We start from the raw sequence: 15407 nt of genomic DNA, 5'->3' as shown, positions 1-15407 counted from the left end.
GAGGTTAAAGTGGTTTACTGATTCAGATGCTACATTAACTAATTTTGCTGGGACCCCCTGGAACCCCCTCAAGGGCCCCCAGGGGGTCCCCAGACTGCACTTTGAGAACCATTGGCTTAGTGAACATAACGAGCATAATGAAGACCTTTTGAATGTCTGCTATATTCACCCATAGGCCTACAGCAGGGGTGGAAAGGGACACTATATTTTCACATTCACTCCAGAGGACCACAATGCATATACAGTCAAAAATAGCAAAAATAGCAGATCTACAATCTCAAAACGCGTCGCACTTTGAATTGGAATCCTGAAAAGTAACACATTTATTTAATTTCAATAAATTTCAATAAACTTCCTATGTTAACTTTGTGAACTTAAATACAAATATATTGGACATAATACTTGTACTAGTCAATAAGCTACTAATACAGACAATACAGTTGGAAATGGAATTGTAACAGCTGAAATCAATAATATATCAGTATTCTGCTAATAACCTGTGGGCCGCATTAAGTGAAGGTGGGGGCCGCATGTGGCCCCCGCGCCGACAGTTGCCCATGTATGGCCTACAGTCACTTTGTGGGCAAGTTTTTTGTTTTGTTTTTATATTTTTCTACAGCTACTATAAAAGTGCTGCTTATTATTCATATTTCAAATTAAGAGGCACATCTTGTCCCTGTTTAAAAGGGGAATTAATTTGCTCTTCTGTTCTTCCCCAGAATCTGCACAGTGAAAACTCCCTCAAAGAGGTTCATTTATCAGCCAGATTGGATGATAACATTTGCAACCCAATGGGTTGGAGCTCAAATGTAGTCTCCCAGTCTGTTCTACTACTACATAAACCCTTCTCTTCTCTTCTCTTCTCTTCTCTTCTCTTCTCTTCTCTTCTCTTCTCTTCTCTTCTCTTCTCTTCTCTTTTCTTCTCTTCTCTTCTCTTCTCTTCTCTTCTCTTTTCCTCTCTTCTCTTCTCTTCTCTTCCACAAAATAATTGGCGAAACATTAAGATATTAATGATAATATAACATCCATATTGAAGATATTATGTATAAACAAAATGTCACAGTATATTCCGTGATTTTGCGATACAAATGGGAGATTTAAAGTAAACCACGTTAGTTCCATTGATCCAAGCTGGAACACAATCTATTGATTGATCATTACAGTAAAACAAACATGCTCTGAAAATGCACACGGCCCACCCAACTGACCACTGAAGTGGTTGGATGAGTGGGCCGCCAACGCTTTCAAGATTTAGAAGTGAGACCTGATCCAGAAAAGGTTGCGAACCATGGGGCCCATGGTCCATATCATTGCAGAAACCTCTTATCTCCATATTTTAACTTTTAGTGTTTTTTATAAATCAATGCCCTACTTGATTAAACATACATCAACAATATCAAAAGTAGCAGACCCACAAGCACAAAGCTTTGAGCTTGTAGATCTGCAGCCTTTGCCATTTTTTTAATATGAATCCTGAAAAGTAACAGTTTTGGACGTATGAGGTTTCCACCCGACAAAGACGATTATATCGTCTTGCGAGGCGTTGTGTACTTGTAGATCGGCTGTTTTCACTAGTTTACATCATTTTTAAAATGATAAATGCAAAACGAATGCTTTTGGACATACAAGGTTTTCACCCGACAAAGACGATATTTATATAATCCATTCCAAGTAAAGGACAGACTATATTGTCTAATGGATCGAGGAAATCTAAAATCCAGCCTTTCCTTGTGGCGGTGGTAGCGAGAGAGAGAGAGCCATGCGTGCCGAGATAACAGCAAAGTGACAAATGAGCCACTGCCTCGAATCAATATTAGTCAATGTTCAATGAATGAACACAGCGACAACCGAAGCCAATACGCTGGCCATTTTGTGCTCACTGTGGCGCTCAATACTACTACCACATTGTTGCAAGTGTAGTGTAATGTACTGTAATGTACTGTATAGTCAAGTGTAAATCAGTGGTTCTCCATGTTGGGTCCGAGGGCCAGAATAGACCCTCAAAGCTCTGTAACTCAGAGAGGGTACAAACGGAACAAAATGTTCCCGTATAAGTGTCCATTTTGGTTCTATTTGTACGCTCTCGGCATGAGTTGTATATTAAAACTGAGGATTTTACAACTTGCCGTGGTATGTTTGGGTCCCAGAGATTGCAAAGATATTGTGTAAAGTATAGCCGTGGTCATTTGCATAACAAACCCGGAGGTCCTTGAAATGAAGAAGGTTGAGAATCACAGGACTATTTGGAAATGGGGATGTTAATTGACTTTAAACTATACAGTATTGATTGAAACAATACAGTATTGAATGGGGCGTCAAACTGGGGGTCCTTAATTTTTTTACATTTTTTTTATTAGAACTCCAATCTGCTCCAATTAACTCTGATGTCAGTTCCATTCGTAACACTCTCAGAGTTACAGACTGGTTCCATAGGGGACTGCTTGTGGGTCCCCGGACCTAACATTGGACCAGTGTTGATTTTGACATCAAATTTTGATTTAGTTTTAGTCATAGTCTTTTGAATATAATTCCATTTAGATTTAGTCATATCTTAGTCGTCTGAAATGTTTTAGTTATAGTTTAGTTTTAGTCGACTGAATACAGTATCATCATTTTTGTCAACAAAATTTACAGTTGATTTTGTCAACTGATTTTACACTTGCTGCATGATGAAAATAGCCGATCTACAAGCTCACAACGCGTCGCAGCGCGACGCGTTGTGAGCTTGCAGATCTGCTATTTTCAGAGTGCAACACCCCAGTGCCACCAAACATAAAATGACTTGTCTTTTAGTTCTACTGGATCTCTTCTCCAGTGGCCCCTCCCAAACATGTCAGTCTATTTTCTATTTGCTGACGAAATTGTCAATATGTTTAGTCGTATTTTTAAGTCATCGTAGGCCTAGCTTAGTTTTTATTCAGTTTCCGTTAGTGAAAAAACGTAGTCGACGAACACTTCTCACCCATAGTTTTAGTCGACGGAATCAACACGGCGTTGGATCAAAATGACAGAGAGTGTGTGACATGTTCCTCCTCCTCGCTGGCAGTTCCAAGCAGACTGTGTTAGTGAAGAAGAGCACATAGGCCTATTGGGAGACACGGTGTGGGAGGGAGAAAGACAACGTTGTTGGAGAGGTAGGCCTACAGAAGAAGGTGCGTGCGTGCGTGCGTGCGTGTAAAAGCTGTTTGTCTACGTCCATCCAGTCAGCGTTTCCTCCTATGAAGGCGCATGCACCGACAAAAAGCACAGAAACGTATTACGTTTGCTCCCGGAAGGTCAATTCTGTGTGTGCGTGTGTGTGTGTGCGTGCGTGCGTGCGCGCGCGTGTGTGTGTGTGCGTGTGTAAAAGCTGATTTTGTCAAGCACAGAAAACATAGATTTTCATTCATCAAAAAACTCCCCCCCTCTCCTCTCCTCTCTCTCTCTCTCTCTCTCTCTCTCTCATATATATACCATATCAGTATACATTAGGCTAATACTCATACTGTATATATATATATATATATATATATATATATATATATATATATATATATACTCGGCACGCGTGCACACGGACGCACGCACGCACGCACGCACGCACGCACGCGCACACACACACACACACACACACACACACACACACACACACACACACACACAGTGTGGTGTTTGTCAATTAGAGAGCTGTGTGACACACAGAGCAGGGTGCGTTTGCCTGAGCCGTTCTGTGGAGTCAGGCAGAGAAGAGAGAACAGCTGTCACAAAAGATGTCACAAGTGCTGCTGGTATAAAAACGTAACGGTGTGTTTGGGAGGGATGTGCTGTCGCACATTTTATGGCTCAGTGGAGTCGTTACAAACTGCCTCTTGTTCCTAACCAGGACGGGGATTAGACACGACATCCAAGGTCGAAGAGATAACACACGCTGTGTATGCATAAGTACTGGCAGTGGAGGAAAAAGATTGGCGAAAGGGCCTTTCTGTGTCGAGTTTGCATGTTCTCCCCGTGTCCCCTAGGGTAGGTACCCTCAGAAAAACATGCAAATAATCATGGCCTCTATACTGCCTCCCCCTGGCCAGCCTGGGCGTCCGATGGAGGGGAACGGAACTGGTTGGGATAACGTGTTCCTTCCACGCGCTACGTCCAACCGGGGAAACTCCCCCCTGTCAGGTGAAAAGAAACGGCTTGGGCTCCTCATGCATAGAAGGAAGCATGAGGTCAGTCTGTTGCTCTCCCCAGGTTGGCAGAGGGTGGAAAAAATGGGTTACAAAAATCGTGGGATAAAAAGTACAAAATAATTACACTTTTTATAACGCATTATAATATTATTATTACAAATGAGAATTAATTCATTTTTAATGAATCTATCATGGTTAAAATGGAGTTTGGAGTTACAATGGGTGTGTATGGGGCCCTCCTCCTGAGGACTGATAGTGATAACATTTACATCAAATATCTAAATATATTGAATCAAGCAAATTAAAAACTGTTCAGGGTGTTCATAAAATCCTGATTAGATGATAAATTACCAAAAGTTGTTTTGAAAGTGAAATATCCCTTTAAGTATTATTGAAATATTTTGCCAAGATTAGTAGATGCGATGTGTATTTGTGCATCCTGAATGGTGGTTCATTTGTCCTCTCGACCACGGCCGCAATGTGACCTTGTCTGTGAATCATTCAGGATAAAGTCATCCTTGTTACCCACAAAGACAGAAGCACAATGAGACAGAAATATAACCCAGTCATACATGCCCTCAGTCTGAGACACGGTAACGTTCTTGTTGTGTTACTGGGGGGCGCTCAAAATGTAGTCCGCGGACACCCAAGAGTCCTTTTAAGGGGTTGCGAAACTTGCGATGCAACACACACAGACACACACTCACTGGGGTCCGTTGAACTGCGTGTTATAACAACCGGACGTATTTAGAAGCTCTGTTGTTTCAGCACGACCTGCCGGTCGCTTCTCGCCCTTAGGGCGTGTTACTTGTTTTATCTTGACGCTTCATGCTTCAGCTCTGTGTCGCCAGATTTTGTGAGACAAATATAAGCAACCAGTGGCGCCCAAAAGTGGCAACTATTAGGCCACATGGCACAAGGCACATCAAATCTACATGCGTCGGCGATTTGAAAATAAATACACGTTTTGAGAAAGAATTGAGCAAAATGTGGAATAGTGTTGTTAACATTTTAACAACACTTCAGAAACAAGCCCCAAAAAGCCACAACTCGGGCGCAACTACCAATTTTTAAAAGCAACTTTACAGAAAAGCAAGCCCAAAGTTGCGTATAATAAGCAGACCTGGCAACGCTGCTCCAGCTACTTGGGCATTCTGCAGCCATTGCTTCATAATATCAGCCTGCCTTGTCTCTGCTGTCTTTGGCTTTATCTTGGCAGGAGCAGTTCAAGGACGTCAGGTCTGTGTTGATGTATTTCCACGTCTCCCTAATCCCAAATGAGCCTATTATTTATGCTATCTGATCTCCACACGTTGTTCTATTCTGTAAATCTCTTATTTTTTTTTCTTTTCTTTTTTATACTTAATATCAATACCACATTGTATACAAGTATTCTTTACGAGTATATCCTGTATTCAGAATCAGGGGTGTCGCACCAAATTCTGGGCCCTGGGTACAAGGATTCACTGCGGGCCCCCCATGAATGTTCTTCATAGGGGGAGGGGGTATAACCCATTTAGACTGCATTTTGTGTTTTAACTATTGAAAAATAGCAGATATACAAGCTCACAGCGCGGCACCGAGTGCCGTGCTGCGAGCTTGTAGATCTGCTATATTTGAAAAATCTTGATTTTTTTGGGTCAGTGGTGCTCAAACCTTTTCATGTGAAGGACCTCCAAAATGATATGTATTTGGCCACAGACCCCCATCTCAAAATATTTAGTTCCAGGGACCCCTCAGAAGCAAAATGTGAGTTACCAGTGTTTGCTTAAAAAATACATATATTCAAAGATTTGCACACATTCTCATGACTTTTCAAAATTATTTTTTTCAATAGCTAAAGTATAAAATAATTAAGGCCCCTCCGCCTCCACCTTGGGCCCTAGTAACTCAGTTTTCATAGATTCCATATACTGTAGTTTCTGTCAGCACAATCGTCAGTGTATTTTGGATTCATGTCAATGTGTGTTTTCAGATATTTAAGCACTTGAACCATCAATACTAAAACTTGACCTTTCACTCTGCAGATCTACAAGCTCACAACGCCACAAGGCGTTGTGAGCTTGTAGATCTGCTACGTTTTGCTAAAGTTCTCAGAATATATTATGGACGGACGCTATAGGGTTCAAATGGTTAATATAAAAAAGGAGAAAAAGGTTTCTGTCACACAAAGATTTGAAGGACCCCCTGTAGTAATGTGAGGACCCCTCAGGGGTCTTGGACCACCTGTTGAAGACCCTTGGTCTAAATGAAAGCAGGCTGGTGGGGGACACTGAAGACATGTTCTCAACTATACCAGATTGTTACACAACTTTCTCAGATCAGGAGTTCCCAACCTGAAAACAGACCCCATGAGGGTAAGTAGGCCCCCAAATGATTGGCAAAAGACTCAAACTACTCTGTCTACCTGATGATCTTTGCCATGTACAAAATAAACAGGAGGACACACCAATCTGTTTTATAATTCAGGAAAAAAAAATATATATAGTGGCTCCCAACCTGTGGACCTTGTCCTTGAGTATATAAACCATACACAGCGGCCATCTTTCCATCTATACTATAATTTTGCGAATGTCTGTCTGAGTGAGTGAGTGAGTGTCTGTCTGTCTGTCTGTCTGTCTGTCTGTCTGTCTGTCTGTCTGTCTGTCTGTCTGTCTGTCTGTCTGTCTGTCTGTCTGTCTGTCTGTCTGTCTGTCTGTCTGTCTGTCTGTCTGTCTGTCTGTCTGTCTGTCTGTCTGTCTGTCTGTCTGTCTGAAACAGCGTTTCTCCTAGTGGCTGGAGCAATTGATCTGAAATCGCATCACCATTAGTATATGAACACACCTAACATAACTGTGAAGCCCGTTTGTCACTTTCACAAATCATATACTGTATATTAGCATTTTTATGGTGTATCTATATCTATTTAGCCTACAGTACCTTTTGTGACCACACATGTTACAGTTTTCTTCGATTGCTAAAACACATTTTTCAAAACTGTACGTTTGTTTCAAAACTGCACACACAAAACTCCAAACATCAAACACAAATTGCTAAACCCTGGCATCCCTTTGCGAAACAACTCTTTGCCATCAAATCTTAACATGTTCACAAAATGGAACTCGTGTTTTCATTTGGTAAACACAGCCATATTTTCACATGACACACACATGCATTCATTGAATAAACACAACTAGCTTTTGGCTGAACACTACCACGCATGAACAGAACACTGAAGAGCAAAATTGAAAACACAATTGTCGAAATGGAACACACTCTGAATGTCAATTACTCTGGTAAATGAACCAATTCCCTTTTTGTAAAATGACCCAGTGTATGCCCACTAATCTCATAGACAAACATAAAACAGCACACAAATATGCAGACAAAACATTTTATTGACTGTAGGTCCAAACGTTTACCCCCAAACACTCCAAACACACAACGCCTCGCATCGCGAGGCGTTGTGTGCTTGTAGATCGGCTGTTTTCAATAGTTTTGTGCGACAGTCTTGTATGATGTAGCAGGGCTTTGCTTTACCAAAAGACGTACACATTTGAAACTTGGAGATACAAGTTTTCTGCCCGAGAGTGACAATATTTTAGTGATTACAGTATGTGATAAGGAAATCTAAAGTAGTAACAAATTGAGTCAAGCGATTGGGGAAGTAAAGGTTGTGAAAATTGTGCCAAATTTTTGAAAAATGTGTTTTAGCAATCGAAAAAAACTGTAAGGGAGGGGCGCTGTTGTTCAGGCCATGCACAATCACACACAAACCCACACACACACACACACACACAGGGGGGTGGGGTGGGGGGGGGTGTGTGTGTGTGCAGGCGGGCGGGCGGGCGGGCGGGCGGGGGGGGGGGGGAGGTTCTGGCCCTGTTACAGATGTTGTCCAAAAATCATGCAGATCGGTACACAGTATCTCTGTAGCTGTTAAATGGAACGGGTATTTCTTACATTGATGCTCCTACATATTAGCATGCAAGCACCAGTTAAAGTTACTTTCCATCCCTCATATACTGTGTGCACAGTGCACATCCCATAACCCACACACTGCACATCATTTCGGAGCTCATATCTTTGAACGGGTAAGGGCTAGTTAAGTTAATGAAATGCCACGCTGTTGCCACTTCGCGTTTTCAATGCAAAATGCCAACATGGCCGCCTTGTGAATTTGGTCTATTGCAAGTTGTCCAGCAAATAATTGGCAAAACAGTGGGGTTAATTGATAATATAACACGCACGCACGCACGCACGCACGCACGCACGCACGCACGCACGCACGCACGCACGCACACACGCACGCACACACGCACACACGCACACACGCACACACGCACACACGCACACACGCACACTCTTTCAAGATTTAAGATTGTTCTAGAATCTAGATTCACCGGCCTGAACATTAATGTTCCTCACACCATCATACCATCATACCACCTGGCTGGGAACTCCAGCATCTCTTATGTTGCCAGTAATTTCTGTGGTGTCTGGAAAAAAATACAATAAAAATGAAATAACAAAATAATTGCACAAATGTAAATGGTCCATTTGGTTACATTTGTACTCTGAGTTTCAAATCATTAAATGAACACTGAGAATTATAATAAATTGTACATTCTTCCATTTCCCTCACCATAACCTCAGCTCCTTCTGGTGGAATTCTTACTTTTGTATGCATTGCTTTTGATCAATATGTGTCTGCCTCATTAATTATGTGATGAATGTGGGTTTTATTTTTGCTCTGACATATACTGTAGTTCACAGATCCTCTCACCCGAGGCATTTACAAGTAGCACCGCATAGCCCACCGTAACTTATTAAAACCTGCCCGAAATGGTCTTTCATCGCTCATTACACATTTGAATTATGATCAACTTTTCCCTGACAACCTGCTTAAATTGCAATTTGCCTCTTGCTAATTTATGAGTGTCTCGTCCTGACGCTCAGGTTCCATTCCTCCTGGATTCAGCCAGCTGCACACCGCCACGGTGCCAGTCACTTCTGTGACATTGATTTCTTGTAGCTGCTGAATCAGCAGGACTGTTCAACAAGTACAGGTACACATGTACCAGGGACGTGCTGGCCATTGGGAAAAGCGGGACAACTCCCGAACGGCCGGTTTATTCCCGGCCGGTCCAGGCCGGCCATTAGGAAAAAAAAAAAATACAAATAAAATGACGGCCTTCGTTCCATTTTGGGGGCTGGGCGGCCAACAAAGTAAATCGTCACTGTCGGGCAGAAACCTCGTATCTCAAAGTTTCAAATTTGTAATTTTTTTTCGCAAAGCAAAGCCCTGCTTCATCATACAAGGCCATTGCACAAAAGTAGTGAAAACAGCCGATCTACAAGCACACAACGCCTCGCGGTGCGAGGCGTTGTGTGCTTGTAGATCGGCTGTTTTCACTAGTTTAAATAATTTTTTAAATGATAAATACAAAACTAACGGTTTTGGACATACAAGGTTCCACCCGACAACGACAAAATATAACTCATGTAATTGGCCCACTGGCTTGTCACTTGTCATGATCTGAAATGGCAAATCTTTGAGGGCCTCTCCAACTCTTTTTCCCGGGCTGAATCAGGGGCCCAGCACGTCCCTGAGATGTACACTTGGGCTTTCTTCGATATAGGAGCACCGTGCAGTAGGTACAGCATGGTGTCTCAGGAGCTACAAAGCCACGCAATCTATAGCAGTGGTTCTCAAGCTGTGGGTCGGGACCCCCAGGGGGTTCCCCAGATGATTAGCTTAATGCGAAACATTGTTTTCTCCCTCAACAGTAAACAAACCAACGTAAAGTGTAAGTGTATAGAGGGTATATGCACATTTCTAAAGTGACAACTCCTGAATTAAAGATATCACTTGAGTAAAAGTAAAGTATTGGCATCACCAAATGCAGGCTTAGTACTCATTATGCAGAATGTCCCCTTTGCCTTTTCACAATCAGGCAGGCTTTTTATACTTAATTACTTTGAAAGTAGACGATATACAAGATCACAATGTGTCACATTGTGACATACTGTGAACTTATTTTTAAAACAGTAATGCCCACATAGCAGAGGCGGGGCTTTTGCCCCCCTGGTGAAGGCTTAGCACCCCCTAAGCACCCCCACCCCACAAACCCAATTGTTATGAAAGAATATTTAAGGAATAAATGAATAAAATATATATGAATATGAAAAAGACAAATGACTGACTTATATGTAAACCATACTATAAAATCATACTTTTTTATACTGGAAAGCATCTTCAGCCACACAAAAACCCTATCTGATCAGATCACCTACAGTTACCTCAGATTACTACCTCAGATTTCAAGCTGGATACTGCAAGTGATCCACACCCCAAACGAGTGAATTTCGTTTGTCATATTAGTACTATATTCAGTATTGTTTGTTGCCAAAATTAATTAGCCCCTTCTCTAAAAAAGCCAGCTCCCCCATAGCCCCCCCCCCCCCCCCCCCCCCAGTCACAATTCTCTGGAACCGCCGCTGCCACTGCCACATAGGAATGCCAGGGAAAATGTGGTTAATGGTGTATCCGGTAAAGATGCTGATCTTAATAGCTTTATTACGTGCTGTTGGGTATAATACATCAAACAGCTTAATAATACATCATAATTATCAGTTAATGTATGTGTTGTACTCATAATCTAAATCTGGAGTATCAGAAGTATAAATAGAAATAGCCTATTGAAATAAATTAAAAAGTATACTTATGTAAAGCATTCGAGTAGGCTAAATGTTCTTTATTTCGCCCATGGTAGATTTGTTGAATTATAAATGTGATGAATTGGCCATAATTTTAATGATGCTCCTTTTGTTATGGCAACAAAATAAGAAACCAGTGGCAGCACATTATCATGGCACAGTTGCAGTAGCATGAGTGTTCTATCTGTTGTGATTCCATGTCTATGAAAGAGTAACTGCACCCTCTACAGGTCAAATCATTACTTACAATGTGGCTTTGAACCCAGGGAACTTTACACTTTGTGCATACTCAAGCTCTCTAGCTGGTAACCTGTAAGGAAGGGAACTTTACACTTTGTGCATACTCAAGCTCTCTAGCTGATAACCTGTAAGGAAGGGAACTTTACACTTTGTGCATACTCAAGCTCTCTAGCTGATAACCTGTAAGGAAGGGAACTTTACACTTTGTGCATACTCAAGCTCTCTAGCTGATAACCTGTAAGGAAGGGAACTTTACACTTTGTGCATACTCAAGCTCTCTAGCTGGTAACCTGTAAGGAAGGGAACTTTACACTTTGTGCATACTCAAGCTCTCTAGCTGGTAACCTGTACGGAACAACATGTGCCTTGTTTCCATTCTTTAAAAAACAACGCAGCATTTATTCAAATTAATACTTTCCAATGTTTTCTTTTCTTTTTTAAGAAGAAAAAAGTCTTATTGCTGCACATTGTTCTGCCAAAAAAAAAAAAAACATACTGCAAATTTGCTTTCTGAGATCGGTAGGCTATTTATTGCATTTTTCATACTTTTCTCATATTCCATATTTTTCTCTACTTTGTGTTGTTGTATATAAAATAAAAATCAAGATGATGTAGATAATATAAAAAAGGAACAGCTACTGTATATTATAAATCTAAATCTGTTTAAATTTGAAATTTAAGTTTTGAATGAAAACACTATTGCCAGCTTTGATTGCCATATCCACCAAAAAATGACAGACAATCATATCAAGGAACATTTTTACTCTCCTCTTGATCCTTTGCACTTAACGGAGACATTTGCACTTCAAAGGTTTTGTCAAATGAAGTGTAGTCCACCTGGAATGCCCCTTTCTCCAGAGAAATGCAGGACTCAAACCTGTGGCCCCACAGGATCTCATCCTTTGTGTAGGACGTCCTGGCTTGGCATGTCATACCTGCAACACAATGAAGGAAACCATTTGTGTTAACATGTGAGCTTTTAGGTTTGCTGTTATTGAATTTAAAGAAAAATCAACAAAGTGTGACAATCTTTTAAAAATGTGTCCAAAATAGGGATGCTAGGGTTAACATACTGTACATTTTAATTCATCAAATTCTTACATTTTGATGTTATAACATATTTTTCCCAAAAGGGAATGCATGCATTTAACTCAGTCTGACCAGAAGCGGGGACAAAACATACTGATTATCCTTACTGGCAATACAAATTAAAGACCAAACCAGAGGGATGTCAAGAGTGAACGCATTCCCCACAGGAGTTCCATTTGTTAAGCCCAGTATACAGTATAGCTACATGATCCTTCCGACATTCAAACTTTTCTTTGGAAAGGGAGGTGATACGGTATAACTACAAATTGACGTCATTATGAATTTGTGATAGGTGATCTCAGAACTTTTTCTCAGAACGTGTGCACCGTCAGATGTCCTGACTCTCAGAACTAGTTTGAAAAGCCTGTCCAAACAAGTGTTGATTTTGACAGCAAAATTTGATTTAGTTTTAGTCATAGTCTTTGGAATAAAATGTCATATTTTAGTCATCTGAAATGTTTTAGTTTTAGTCTTGTTTTAGTCGATTTTGTTGACTAAACAGTCGATTTTGTTGACTAAAATACATTTTGGCAGAACTTGAATTCGTCGTAATGCCTGGTTTTACACTTGGTTGCATGAGGAAAATAGCCTCTCTTCTCCACTAGTCCCTCCCAAACCTTTTACTGTGGTATATATACCGGTAGTCATAGTTTTAGTCATCATAGCTTAATTTTTATTTCGTTTTCGTCAGTGAAAAAAGGTAGTCGACAGAAATTTTTCGTCATAGTTTTAGTTGACGAAAAATCAACACTAGTCTGGTCAGTGTGGAAGTTTTTTCCAATGCCGGAAGGAGCATGTACTAGCCTTCGTGGGGATCCTGAACACACGTCTGCCTGACCCACCTGATGCCTCCACGATGCCCTCCAGGATGACAATGATCTCGAAGGTCTCCCGCTGCAGACGATCGGCCCCCACCTCCCAGAACGGGCTGCTCTCGTCGATGAAGTGGGTGATGGTCTGCGGCTCCACCAGCAGCAGCCTGTCTCCGCCCGTCTCGTAGCCCACGTTGATCTCGGACTGCTCCAGCGGTATGAACTCGCCCTCCTTGGTCTGCCTGGACTTGATCAGCTTGGCGCGGATCTTGGCGTCCACCATGTGACTCGCCCGCAGGTCGCCGATGCGGAAGAGCAAGCAGCGCTTCTCTTCCCGCTCCGATATGACGCAGTGCTTGCTGAAGATCAGCGTCTGGGCCCGTTGCTGCGGCCGGGAGATCTTGACGAACATGCAGCCCACCATGAGGGCGTCGATGATGGAGCCCAGGATGGACTGAGCCATGAGGAGCACCACGCCCTCCGGGCAGTTGGCCGTCACCATCCTGGAGCCGTAGCCGATAGTCCTCATAGTCTCCACGGACAGCAGCAGGGCTGACAGGAAACCGTCCACGTTCTCAAAGCACCGCGGCCACTGTGGGTCGTGGACGTGAGCCACGTCGCCGCGCAGCCACGCGTCCAGAAAGTAGACTGCCGCGAACGCCACCCAAGTGACAATGTAACACATGGTGAAGATGAAGAGGAACCAGCGGTACTTGAGGTCCACCAGCGTGGTGAAGATGTCCGAAAGGAAGCGGCTCTTGTCCTCGATGGGGCCCAGGTTGACCCGGCACTTGCCATCCTTGGTGACATAGCGTTGTCGCTGATTGCTGCTGGTGCAGTATGAAGGTCTCTCGTCATCGCCTAGTAATTTACAACGCCGCTTGTGGGCTTTCTCGCCGCCCTCTGCAAAGCCGTTGGCACGGATGGGGACATTATTGTGGCTACTGGTCGAGCCCCATCTGGAGGTGAAACGTTTGAGATGGCGGCCGCGGTGAGTCCGCGGAGGCTTCGGGGTCTCCTCTGTGGGTTCAGGCGGAGGCGCTTCAACATTGTAAAGGCAGGGAGCATCTTCACTGGTCAGACCTTGATGGGGCTGATGGCCAGGACTCTGGGTCTGGAGGGAGGATGATGGGAGAGGCGGGCAGGTGTCATTGCTGCCATTGCTGCCGTTGACGAGAGAGCCGTATCCTGTGCTCATCATAGTGACCGAGGCTGATTTAGACGCAACCTGAAGTTAAACACACAAAACAGTAGCATCACTATCATATATCATGTATTAATATATATATATATATATATATTTTATACTGTATATATATATGTATATATTTTATGTAATGTATTGTTACATGCAGACCACACACACGTGCATGCACGCACACATAGTACAATCACTCTCTTAGCTGAACAGTTTGTACGAAAGATACCTGTACAGTACCTTCTTAGAGTATGGAGTGTAGCGCACAGACTCTGGCAGTGGTCTTGGTAGATACGCCAGGAGATGTTTTGGTAGGAGAGTCTTTGTAGGTGGAACAGAGTTTCTCCGAGGGTCGACGTTCCCATCGTGTTTGTTACACGTTGTATCTTGAAGCATCATATTGCTGCATAATTGTGCATATGGTAGTGGAGATTGTTTCTGAGATGCCTCAGATCACAGAATATAATGCTGCTGACTCCAGAAGCTTCAGTCCTGCTTTCAACCAAGAAAAGACATTGAATCGTAAAGATCCTTGACGTCATTCAGTCTGCAACAACAGCTGTAGAGGAGATATACATGTAGGACACTTAAATCCTTCACTCCATCAGTGCTGCTTTTGCGGTGAGGCTTTGTGGAAATTAAGTTTTGTACGTAATCACATGGGGTCAAGAAGGATGTACAGTGATACAAGTTCACACGGTTCACTACAGTATACAGCCTGCTGTTGAAAGTCTGAAATAAATTCCAATGTGACAAAACAATAAAAAACTGTTAAAGATAAAAATGTGTCTGATCTCTCATAATTATTTTATACTTTCTTAGTGCTCAATATTATCTACCTACTGTATGTTCTGTTAACCTCTTCTAGAAAACACCTTGATATATTTTTAACATACAAAAAAGTCAAACATTAGCCACTTACCCTACAGTATATTCTCCCAGAATAGAGATGCTAGGGTTCCATGTGGTTAATAAACATGGCAGTAAAGGGTGCTACAAATGTCTTCCCGGGCCTTGTTCTCTTCAGTCCACTGTGTGATCTCCATCTGATGTGGTGGATCATTATTTCACTGTCTCAAGTCATGCTGAAACTTAGTACACATGAAGGGATTATCACTGATCCCCTAAATTAATCTGGAAAAAAACAGGAACATGCCGATATATTGGAGGAGATTAATGACTTTACTTGCCAGACGGAAGGCTACATAA

At 42.3% G+C, this 15407-nt stretch overlaps 1 protein-coding gene across 1 annotated transcript; it reads right to left on the bottom strand.

The window, feature by feature from the left end:
* Positions 1-9066: 9066 nt before the first annotated feature.
* Positions 9067-14597, bottom strand: LOC308304616 (G protein-activated inward rectifier potassium channel 3-like; the record flags this gene model as incomplete). Its single annotated transcript, XM_080749241.1, has 4 exons — positions 9067-9191; positions 11864-12034; positions 13031-14228; positions 14439-14597. 4 exons carry the CDS (start codon positions 14595-14597, stop codon positions 9067-9069), a joined length of 1653 nt encoding a protein of 550 aa, XP_080605367.1.
* Between the last annotated feature and the right edge of the window lie 810 nt (positions 14598-15407).

The sequence above is a fragment of the Nannobrachium achirus genome, assembly GCF_963921795.1.
Source record: "Nannobrachium achirus genome assembly, chromosome: 19".
NCBI classification, from domain to species: domain Eukaryota; kingdom Metazoa; phylum Chordata; class Actinopteri; order Myctophiformes; family Myctophidae; genus Nannobrachium; species Nannobrachium achirus.
This window is presented reverse-complemented; position numbering and strand designations above follow the sequence as displayed.